Source organism: Nicotiana tabacum, chromosome 3 (assembly GCF_000715075.1).
Source record: "Nicotiana tabacum cultivar K326 chromosome 3, ASM71507v2, whole genome shotgun sequence".
Lineage (NCBI taxonomy): Eukaryota > Viridiplantae > Streptophyta > Magnoliopsida > Solanales > Solanaceae > Nicotiana > Nicotiana tabacum.
This window is the reverse complement of record NC_134082.1, coordinates 139632868-139645259: the sequence shown is the minus strand read 5'-3', so window position 1 is coordinate 139645259 and position 12392 is coordinate 139632868. Positions and strand designations below refer to the sequence as shown.

Sequence of the window (12392 nt, the reverse complement as noted above, 5' to 3'; positions counted from 1 at the left end):
GTTGGCTATATTATCAATTGAAAATGAATTATTAGAGGAAATTGATTCTAAAAAAAATATTAACAACTCTACATCTCGGAAAGATAGAAAAATAGTCTTTAATTAAAAATATATATCATAACTTTCTTTTAAAAATTTAGGAATAAACTTTGGTTTCAGATGTGTTTGAGTTGCCCCTGTAAATTATTGTTTTTGTTAGTTGGTGAATCTTGTCTTTTGGATTATTATATAGATAGATGGATAGGGGAGGGATCCTGCCGTTCCATCAGTATAGCTTGGCTGAATGGTTTTTAATTATAAAAAAAAAAAAAAAAAGGTGAATCTTGAATTATTATTAGTTGGCAAACCATGAATTGGAAGTGGCAAACACGAAGTAGCAAATTTTAAGAAACTTTAACAAATGAAGTGAAATGGTCAACTGTTAGTAATGGAAAATTGCAGGAGTTGTTCTATCTTTATCCTCATGTTTGTTTTTCAGCGCTGAGATGACAACCAAATGCATGCCTATTACTATCAGCGCCGCCGGCGACATATGGCATTTTTTGTGCTTTTTGCTTAAGACATCAACAACTGGTCTTTGTATAAATAAAGCCCAATTTGGATCAGTTGAACTTTTATTTGTATTCTCTAAAAAAGATACATTTTAATTGGATAAGAGGAGAAGAATAAAATATTAGTTTGGTGAGTTGGTATAGCGTTAGCTCGTATATTCCTCCATATAAACAGAAAAAATAAAAAATAAAAAGCAAAAGGGAGAAGGAGAAAGAGAAGAAAAAGAAAAACGAAAAGATAAAAAAGAAGAGAGACAGATATTTTGCGCGTACCCTAGCGCGTGTATCTTGTCGAAGTGTGTAAATAATCTTTTAAAACATTATATAAATATTACTATATTTAAGATTTATTAATCTTAATAAAGCTCTTAAATTAGCTATTTTTGACAAATAACCGCATTCTAAAAGAATATAGTCCGCAAGTTATCATCTAAGCTAATTAATGGACCCACACAAGATGTCACAATATCATCTCAACTCATTAATTTCTTCATCCAAACTTCCTTTGATCAGTTTTATATATCTATTTAAATTCTTTGCTTCAACAATTAACCTAGACACTAGACATCTTTCATTTAGTTCACGCGACAGCAACAAACACACATATCAACCAACTAAAACATAAAGTCTAGAAAAGAATAAATTACAGCTTGTAGTTTCAAAATTCGCAAAGGTAAGAAAGAATAACAACAGGAGAAAGGAAAAGATAACAGACCAATCAAAATTATGCATTGTTAACGTTTTTGTTCATCTGACCATTTCACAATTCATACCTATGAGACAAACACCTTGTTAGAATATAGAATTTAGCAATCGTTCTCAGTTCACAATTTTGTATTAGTTGGTTTAAGATCTAAGAAAATTACGTTTGTTGTATCAGTTAACATCTTCTGCTGCCTTCTGGACCGATGATTCCTTCCCACAGATTACGTATTTGATGAATAAAGAACTCTATATTATATCCAATCTAACCTGCAAACAAATTAATTATGTCTACCTTCTAAAAGCAGGATTCAAATATTATTAATGAGTATAAATATTTTATAAAATTACTTAAATATTATAAATATATATAACTCCGATATAAAATAAAAATGAAAGAAAAAACAAAAGTTTATGAAGTGAAGAATATTGATCCTATTTAGTTAAATGGATAAATATCTCTTGTGTTTCTATACTAGAAATATTTGCTTTGTCATGAAATCAAACCCATATTTATTGATTATTTTTATTATTTAATTGTTATAAAATATTATCGTCCTCTTTAGTTGTGTTCGGAGGCAATTAAGAGAATGTTAAACCCATAAATTTTAATGATTTTTTGATAAAAATATTTTAGCTGCATAAATGTCTGTGGCTTATTTAGACCATAAATTTCAAAAATATTATTTTTTATTAAATTCCATACTCAGTTAAACACCGCCAATGAGCAGAAAGAGTAAATCTTAGTGTCTCCTACAAAGTTAAAATAAAGAAAGATTTAGTAAGCAAAATTTTAGTTCATTTTAAAGTCCTGAAATATTAATTAATTTAAATAATAATTTTGTCCAAGGTAAAATATATGTTCAATAAAAATAAATTTTACAAAACTTTAATCAACTTTTTTACTCTTTAAAAGTAAGATTTACATTGGATAAAGTAATATGAATATCCTAAGGAGTAACATATAAGGTATTATAATTATATTAATTAATTTTAAAAATTTAAATATTAGGACTTCTTACATTGTTCAAATAATAAATTTTTTAATAAAATATGTAGGAAGATCTACTGAAGACTAATTTAAATTTATTATAAATTACCATATAATATATTGCTATTAATTTAAATATATGAATAACATGTAAATATAAACTTAAAGTATATTATAATATTTATTATTACTATAAATTATTATTATTTTCAAATGTAGGCATGTCATTTGTAAACTTACTTAAAAATACTTTTTTACTAATGTGCCTATAAATTTGAATTAGATTGTATAGTCAACTTCAACTTTTAAAGACTCAAAATTAGATCTATTTTTGTTAGTAAATATCTAATGTATGTGCAGGAAAAAAGCTATATTAAAATTTACACAATTAAAATAAGGAAGATATTTATGTGACCTAAATATTAGGAGTTTCTTTATAATTCAAATGAAGGGAAAAAAATTAATAATCAAAATTTTAGTTAATTTTGAAGTTATAAATTTTAGAAAATTAAATTACTATTTTTCCCAATATAAAATTTATTTTTAAAGGGTAAAAAAGACGAACGACATCTCGCTAAAGGGTTTCGTGCTTTTAATATAGTATAGATATAGATATAGATATATAGTACTATATATTGACACCCTTTAACGTTATTATGGATTTATTTCCTTATATTTTAACCTCCTTAGTAAAAGTCTTAGTTCTGGGACTGATGAAATGTTCACTACATAATTGCGATAGGTTGTGTCACGACCCAAGTTCTCCCTCCCCCTCCCCCTCCCCCTCTCCCTCCGTGAACTATCGCGACGGCACCTAGTCTCTACGACTAGGTAAGCCTAGCAATTTGCTGAAAAAGAAATTTAAAAGTACAAACTAGTCATCCAACAAGGTAAATATAGATAATGTGTTTAAAATGCCGCTCGGCATATACAATAATAACACTCCCAAAACCTGAAATCTCATGAAATCACAAGCTACAGAAGTACATAGTGTATCTAATCTCCAGAAAGTCTAACAACGAAGAAAAATACAGGAATACTGTAACTAAAAGAGGAGTAGAAAGGGACTTCTAGGTCTGCGGACGCGGCAGATATACCTCGAAGTCTCTGTATCTCCTCGCCTCACTGGAAGTATGGCTGAGAAGTAGAACCTGGATCTGCACACGAAAAAAATATATAGGAAAGGGCATGAGTACACCACAACAGTACCTAGTAAGTGCCAAGCCTAACCTCGATCGAGTAATGACGAGATCAGGTCAGGCCCCTACTGGTTAAATATATATGTAAAGATAAAAACAATATGAAATATGGAAGAGAAGAAAATTTCTAACAGTCTATGAAATGAAATCACAGGAAGAATAAATCAGAATCACAGAATTAGCAATAGGGGATCTCCTAGGATACTGTCCCGTAGTCCTAAACATAAATGCATAGGGGGATCTTCCAAAATACCGTTTCGTAGTCACAAAAATAAATATCCAGTACAAGAGGATCTCCCGGGATACCGTCATGTAGCCACAAATATAAATGTGCAGGGCATCTCCTGGAATACCGTTCCATAGTCCCATAAATAAATATCCGGTACAGGGGGATCTCTCAGGATACCGTCCCGTAGTCCCAAATATAAATGTGCAGGGGGATCTCCCGGAATACCGATCCGTAGTCCCAAAGTAAACATGCAGGGGGATCTCCTGGAATACCGTTCCGTAGTCCCAAAGTAAATACACAACAGTCTCAAGAAAAGAAATATAGACTTCTACTCAAGTTCGTATCAAAGAGACAAGTAATTTCTACCCTAAACATGCTTCACAGAGTTCAAGTAGGCAGTTAAGGCACGTAAGCATGCTTTTCTACGCTAAACAGGAGGCTGCAAATACAAATATTGCTCAATTTAAAAGAAAACATAGAAATTTACTTAATGAAAACGAGATTTTTCAACAATTAGCACATATACTCACTCGTCACCTCACGTACACAACATTCATATAACAACGATACCAAATCCTAAGGGGAGTTTCCCCACACAAGGTTAAGCAAGCCACTTACCTCGAACCAAGCTCAAAATCAATCCGATAACATGCTCTTGCCACAAGTATCCAACTCCGGGTGGTCCAAATTTAATCAAATTAATTTCATAACGTAAATATAACTACAAACAACTAATTTAGCTAAATAAATCGAAGCTAGGGCAAGAAAATAGAAAAATGCCCAAAAATCCTCCCCAGAACACGTCTCGAAATCGGGTAAATATCACGAATTATACACACATTCACTCACGAGTCTAACCATACCAAGTTCACTCAAATCCGATACCAAAATCTCGATCAAAATCCAAAAATTAGGCCTAAGAACTTTTTTCAATTTTCCCCAATTTTTCACCCCAAATCCAAAATTAGATGATGAATTCATGTTTAGATTAATGAGATATAATCAAAAAGGAGTTAAGAATCATTATCCACAAACTTCCTCTGAAAATCTCTCCAAATTTCGCCTCCTACCGAGCTCTCAATCCAATTTTTGAGTTATGAACTCAAACCCCCGATTTTGGAATTTAAATTTTGCCCAGATACGTCCTTCTTTGTGAATGCGAGACCACTATCACGAACGCGATGAACAAAATTCCACTGGCCAAATTTCCTCTTTCGCGAACGCGAGGGTCCACTCGCGAACACATAGCTTACACTGGCAGACCCTTCGCGAACGCGAAGGCTAAAGGGTCCACATCTTTGCGAACGCGAAGCACAAGTCAGCTGCCTCTCCTAGATGCTCTACGTGAACGCAAGACCCCCTCGCGAATGCGATGAAGGATTTTTGTGCAACAAAACACCAGAAAATCTGTCACTTCTCTAAGTCCAAAAATGACCCATTGAGTATCCGAAACACACGAGAGGCCCCCGAGACCTAAACCAAACATACCAACTAATCCTAAAATACCGTACGAACTTATTCGAGCTCTCAAATCACATCAAACAACGTTAAAATCATGAATCACCCTCCAATCCAAATTTAATGAACTTGAAATCTCAAAATCCTACAACCGATTCCGAAACCAACTATATCATGTCCGATTGAACCCAAATTTTGCACACAAGTCATATTCAGCACTACGGACCTATTCCAACTTTCGGAATCGAATTTCGACCCCGATATCAAAATTTCACTATCGGTCCGAAAACTCCAAAAATTCAACTTTCGGCATTTCAAGCCTAAATAAGCTACGGACCTCCAAAACACAATCCGGACACGCCCCTTAACCCGAAATCACCCAACGTATCTAACGAAATCGACGGAATTTCATTCCGAAACCGTCTTCACACTGCTCCGATTACGGTCCAAATTCTAAAGCTTAAACTCTCATTTAGGGACTAAATATCCCAAAACACTCCGAAACTCAAAACGAATCATCCGGGCAAATCAAAATAACAGAAATAAATATGAAAAAAACAGTTAATAGGGGATCAGGGCATTAATTCTCAAGACGACCAACTGGGTCAGCCTGATAGCATTGTGGTTGGCTTCCTACGAATATGATTACCAAGACAATTACAAAGTTCAGCTTTCTTAGGATTTACTTGTAAATGAAAATTGTGTCTATATTTATAGGGTAATAATGCACGATCGTTTAAATGGGAAATCGTACTCTAAATATAAGAAGACTTATATAGTAGTACTATAGAATTGTTAACGATTTGTCCTGACCCCCGTAATAAGTAGAGAGTACATATTTAATTGGGATAATATGTCTTTTTATGCCGTAGTCCTAAATAAATTGAGATGCGTAATGTGTCATCTCTCACATAAATGGTATTCTCTTTAACTATTTTGCTTTCCTCTATTATATAAATTCTATATGATGAACAATGTTGGAGCCTCTATTATTTTAAATTTAGATGGAGATATTGGAACATTTGGAGATGAAAGGATTCTATTTGTCCCATTTGTGATTTGTCCCATTGCCAAAGATATGGAGAATGGACGGTCGGAAGGCTTTTCGCTTCTTGAAAAAAATATCGACACTCTCATCCTTCCAAAGAGGAAAAAAATTATCCTTATTTACATATTTTAATGTGTTAAGGTAACAATATGTAGATTTTAATTAAGGGTAATTTAATAAATATTTTTTTTTTTGCTAGGAGTTAATAATTTTTTAAGAAACTAGTCATAGGGTAGGCGCGTTGCGCGTGTATCCATATCAATGAATATAAAATTCTTAAAAATTATATAAATATTAAATTTATCTGTCCTGAATTATAAAATAAAATTAAATGAAAGCATTTATGTTTTATAATAGTATAGATAAATAGATAGATATTACAACGCAAGCAAAATCTTATTCAATTTTAAATTTCTAATATTAGGAGTCCTACTTCATTCAAATAGAAAATTTTAAATAAAATTTTAGATAATTTTAAAGTTTTAAATATTAAAAATTAAATAATTATTTTAATAGTACAGTATTAGATGTTTTTGGAATAAAACTTGTTCAACAAACACCTTTGTGGAATCACAGAATTATAATATTTGTAATTCATTTGTTTTATCTGTCATTCACCTAATTATACATTATACATTCTACAAAATAATACAGAATACCAAATACATTATTTATATATTCTATATGTATTTATTAATACATTATTACTATTATTACTTTTAGTAAAAATAACATTTATTCTTGTGTCATATATACAAATACTATTTTAAGAGTTATTTCAATCCTTGTTTTATTATTATTGATATCTAATATTTTGAAGTCAATAAATTAAAATATTATTTAAATTCTTAATTGAATGTTTTCTAATGCTATACGAATTATACAGACACTACAATAATTAAGCTATACGAATTGTACAAACACTACAATAATTAAGTGAATGAAACAAAAGCCGGAAATAAGAACAAAATCCCATCATTGTTGACATGCATGAGATCTTTTACTTGTTTTCTTTCAATCATTTTTTTAAAATATTTTTTTCTCTTTAATATAGTACTCCTAATCTGAGTGGAGTTGAAATTTTAAAAACTTTATTAATAAAACAAAACCTTACAAAGTGGATGAAACTTTCCTAGTTTGGATTGAAAAGTACAGGAATTCTAGAATTAAAAAAAGTAAATTCTAAATATAAGGAAAATAATTAAATGAATACCCCTAATTAAGTAAATGCTCCTATATATTAGAAAAATAATTAAATAATTATTTCTAAATATTAGGAGAATGATCTAATGACTATTTTGTCCAATGTGAACTATATTTTAAAAGAGTAAAAAAGACGAACGACATTTCGCTAAGGGTCTTTGTGCTTTTAATATAGTATAGATATGCCAAAGACAAAAAAAATCCTTTATTGTGGACGGCATGAAGTAAAACATTAGCATATGCACTCTTATAACAAAGCGTAGATTCCTTCCCGAGGCAAATGCAACAAAAACAATAGCGTAAAAGTTTGATAAATGCATATTCAGTTAAGTGAAAAGCTATCCTATAACAGATCCGATCGCTGTTGAAAATTATAAGGCAAGAGAATAAAAAAATGGTCCCTTCTTTGGCTACGCAACAAAGAAGGAAGGAAATTGAGAAAGCGAGAGGAAGTGAGCTTTTAGACTGCCACCAAATAAAATCCTTTTGTCTATTCTTTCCACAGTTTTGGATTGGTTCTGTGCTAACACCAAATCTTCTTTGGACTCTGGGAAAATTGCTTCTTCAACTTATTTGTAAAACATGGTGAAGAAAAAATTGGTGCCATCAGATTCAACAATTCTCATCTAGAAAAATTAAAGCTTGATAAGATAATAGCCATATTTGTTATTGTATATATATATATATTGATTTGGCTGCGTTTTTTTAAAAAAAATAAAATAAAATTGTGGGATGAGAAACCAGTTATGCTCATGAAAAATTGTGTCCGATTTTGCAAATGCTTATAGTGTACTTGCTATTGGGAGGTAGTAGTACAATTTTGATGTCATTCGGTTCTGATCTTTCCAAGAAGCAGCACAAGCAATGGCATACGGAAGCATGACGAATAATAATAGTGAAGGGCAATTCAAGGCAATGAAAGGGTATCTTCAAGCTGAAGCAGAGTTGAGCTATGGAAATGACATATCACAAGCAGTTTCTTTTCTTCTTCCTTTTCCTGATTACATTCTTAGAAGAATTAGGACCACAAGTTCCCTTGAGGCCGTGACATTTCTCTGTATTTGAACCTTAACAAATTTGATTTCCCTTTCTCCTTACCAGTATGTTAGTGTGTCCCCACATTGGTTGAGAGTTGATTGTTATCTCCGGGGGCAGATTTAGGGGGACAAAAGCGAATCCCCTTCGCCGAAAAATTACACTGTATATATAAGGTAAAATTTATTTTTACCTTTATATATTAAGTTTTGAACCCCTTTAACACATCCTAAATGTGTAGTTTAGTGGTCAAGGGGGTTCAAAACCTTCATAAGATCATATGTTCAATTCCTACTAGCTACAAAAAAAAATATTTTGAACCTCCTTCGTGGAGATCCTACCTCCGCTACTGGTTATCTCGTTATTTATTCTTGATTTATCCAATGAGATATTGCCTCCTTATATCATTGCAGGTAATCCTCACGTCATGAGTTAACTTCTTAGATTGAGTTCGGCCAAATTTTGTGCTAAGTGAAAATATATACCTGTCCTGGTGAAAGTAAGTAATTAACTGGAGTTCTACATCTTCTTACCTATTGAGTTATCCAACTTGATTCTGTAATGTTCTATTTAGGTTTAATCTTCTTGTAACTTTCTATATCTTGGCGTTATCTTCGTGGAGCATGCACAGCAATATTGGTAAAACGATGAACGATCCAAGTGATGGTTGTAGTCTTGTCTTAGTAAAAAGTTTAATTTCCATGTCAAATCCAAGTAAAACAATCATGAAACGTTGTTCAAGCAATTCCAATAGTATTTGCTAATCTCATAATTCTAGGACTGGGAAATCCCTTTCTCGACTCATATGGCATCAGATAGAGTTCAACATAATAAGTTTCAAGAGATTTCAGGTGCATAATCAATACTTCAAAAAATCAAAAGCAAACATGTTTAAACATTAATGAATTCCTAAACAGAATCCTCATCATCATTAAGATCAAGATAATATGGGATTATGTCGGGGATCCATTTATCACCTTGGAGGAAGTTGCGCACTGTAAATTTGGAGGCTTCAGTTTTATCGATGACTTTTGACCAATTTAACCTTCCTGTCGTATTAGACCCCGGTCCTCTGTTATTATACTCTGCAAAATATGTGTTTGCGACATCGGGTTTTTGAAGCCAACCTTGGGGGTCTATGAAGCCATCAATAAAACTTGACATAACTACTCCTCTTCCTAGGTTCTTCCATGGTCTGCCTAAGTAACTCTTCACTGCTGACTTATTAAAATCTGGTGCAGGAGTTATTGTACAATTCTGAAGAATTAGCCCTGGATTCGTAGTTATGTTGTCTAAACCTGCGGCAATTATTGTGACTTCTTGTCCTGGTACAGGTGTTCTAGCATAAACTACACTATTTTGAAAAATGGCTTGTCCATCACCAGAGATAAAATCTATGGTGCCATAAACTTCGCATTCTCTGAAAAATTGCGCACCTACTTGCGCGAAAATGGTATCCTGGAAACTCTCAAAACGACATTGATAATATGAAGCGAAACCATGAAAAGCTGCACTAGTCAATGCAGCCGATTGTCCAGCTCCTGCCCCTGCTGTATTTCTAATTGTCATCTTCATTCCAATGAAACCTTTTCCATATACTCCTGTTCAATAAAATTTACTCATGTAACGATAATTGATGTCCATAATTTAAACACTGTTTTTTTTCTCCTTTTTTTCGAATACTTACTTTGATCAATATTATCTGTCTCTTAAGATTATTGTACACCCTCCTCTTAAGAAAGCACTTTTGACAACCGTGATGATTAAAGTATTCGTCCAAACTACTCTTTACCTCCTCTTCAAAAGCTCATTTAATTAACACTTCACTAATTAAAATAATAAGGGCTCGTTTGGTATGAGGGATAAGGGATAATTAATTCTAGGATTAAATTTGATATGAGTTTATCCCACGTTTGGTTGGGATAAAATCGTAGTATAACTAATCCCGAGGTTACTTATCCCTGGATTGTAGTGTTTTTTTACTCCCATGAGAGGGTGGGATAACTAATATAGATATAAAAATGACTCGATTGGTGAGTACTTGATGTGACTGGTAATAGGGAGAGATTACATACCTAATGTTGCTGTACCAGCTACTGAGCTGCCGCTTTTATTTGAAGAAATTATGGTGATTCCCATACCATCACCAACAAGGCATATGTTAGTTTTATAATTAGGAACAACGACATTTTCATTGTAAGTGCCTGCTTTGACATGTATAAAGAATAGTGTTGCACTCTGAGAAGGAGCTGCATTTACAGCATCAGTTATTGTTGTGAAGTTGCCTGTCCCATCCTCTGCAACTGTTGAAGAGAAAGTCATACAATTCCCTGCACCCCACCAAAACATCACCAATATTATTCTGAAAATTCCCATTTCTTTGCCTTCCATCTGGATTTTTCCTACATTAATAGAACAAAATAAAACAAAATTTAAGTCAAAAAGAAATTAACAAGAAACTACAAACTAGAGAATTGATAACGGGTTTTAATAAAGAAAATTTCACTAGAAAATGCTAAGGGGCTAATATATCTCAAAAACTATAGTAATCGCATGATTAGATTACTGAAACCATTAGCATCAACTTACTACGAATCACAAAATTCTGATAAAGGGTGAGTGTACTCAAGACACACGTATAATTTAAAGATAAAACAAACAATGCATTGTGAACCAATAAATATAAATGTGATAAAGAAAAACTGATGAAACAGTAATAATTCATGAAATGTGAATTACAAATGTCTTCATTATATAGGGAGACAATGCCAATTTTGATTGTTTGCTCTAAATGGTTTTTAGAATATAGATATAACGGTATAATAGCATATTATCTTCACATTAAATTACTTACTTAGAACTCCAATTTGCTTCAGATTTAGTTACTACTATTTTCAACTTTGGTATTCAATTGGTTTTATTTAATGTCATTTACCTAAAACAGCAAATTGGAAGAAGAAAAAAAAACGGGTTACAGCAACCCAGGTAGAAGGACGAAGGGCTAAGGGGTCTAGATTCCCTTCAGTATTAAATGCTCCAGTAATTTTCAATATTCTTATTGATTGAAGCCACGTGTCCCTATGAAAATTGAATGGCTTGATTGCATCTCTTCTCTCCACCTATGTAACAGTGTTTCTCTCTTTTCAAACAGAGAACAAAGATACAGAAATGAAACATATGCTCACTTGTTCAGCCTTGGACGCTCTTCCATTTTTTGTCTCTAGCTTGAATTAGGAATTGGTTTTGCTTTTTCCAGAGAGCAATTTAGTTGAACTACACCCAGTCTTTTGCTCCATAACAGCAGGGACATTGTCAACACATCTCAATTTCCTTTATAACAACCTCTTGGAAAAATTTCTAATGGTATGGAACAGCAGATGTAGAGGAAAAGAGTTATGATCAAAGAAAAAGAATGCTTACATGGATGGAGGAGAAGAGATGCAATCTAAACCGTGGCAGCTGGATTTTCTCCCAGAATGTTGGCTGCAGAAAATCTAAATTTTATTTTGTCTTGGTACATACCATATGTTATCTCATGTTGATAAGATAAAGTAAATAAAATGTAATTATTTTATCCCTCTTGGAATATAATGTCCAGGTTTGTGTTCTCTTCTCAGTCTTTGTATCATCATTTGGCTAGGTCTTCTTATCGTTTCTGACCTCTTCATTCTCCATATGCAACTCAAGGAAATGTTGTATGTGCCGTTGGCGTGTCGTTACCGTCGTCAGTTTTCTGATCAGTTCCATTCTACTCTTGTCTCCACATTGGTGGTGAATGTGGTAACTTATTTTTTGGAGTATATGATTTTGAACTGTCCTTATCTTTTAGTACCTTATAAGCTACTAGTATTCTCGATTGAGTTAGACTTAATATGCATTTTCTCATCGTTTACCAGCCCAATACACTACATCGGAAGTAACAATACACTTCATTAGCTTACTGCAATTAAATATATAACAGAATAATTTAAGAATG

The 12392-nt window shown here is 32.6% G+C and overlaps 1 protein-coding gene and 1 long non-coding RNA gene across 2 annotated transcripts; one reads left to right on the top strand and one right to left on the bottom strand.

The window, feature by feature from the left end:
* The first annotated feature begins 8455 nt into the window (after positions 1–8455).
* LOC142179515 (uncharacterized) lies at positions 8456–11697 on the top strand. The gene is made up of 3 exons (XR_012707868.1): positions 8456–8592; positions 8830–8915; positions 11568–11697. It is a non-coding gene; the product is annotated as an uncharacterized LOC142179515 (long non-coding RNA).
* On the bottom strand, positions 9269–11896 carry LOC107832120 (putative pectinesterase/pectinesterase inhibitor 40). Its single transcript, XM_075249980.1, has 4 exons — positions 11837–11896; positions 11602–11746; positions 10492–10818; positions 9269–10017 (listed from the first exon to the last, which is right to left on the bottom strand). The coding sequence occupies exons 3-4, from the start codon at positions 10805–10807 to the stop codon at positions 9326–9328; spliced, it is 1008 nt and encodes a 335-aa protein (XP_075106081.1). The 5' UTR covers positions 10808–10818; positions 11602–11746; positions 11837–11896; the 3' UTR covers positions 9269–9325.
* Between the last annotated feature and the right edge of the window lie 496 nt (positions 11897–12392).

What these genes read in the sequence shown, in the direction of transcription:
- LOC107832120 (XM_075249980.1), bottom strand. Translation starts at nt 10,807, where the DNA reads ATGGAAGGCAAAGAAATGGGAATTTTCAGAATAATATTGGTGATGTTT. An exon ending in AGCTGGTACAGCAACATTAG is followed by an intron (nt 10,018 to 10,491) that starts GTATGTAATCTC and finishes TTTATTGAACAG; the next exon opens with GAGTATATGGAAAAGGTTTC.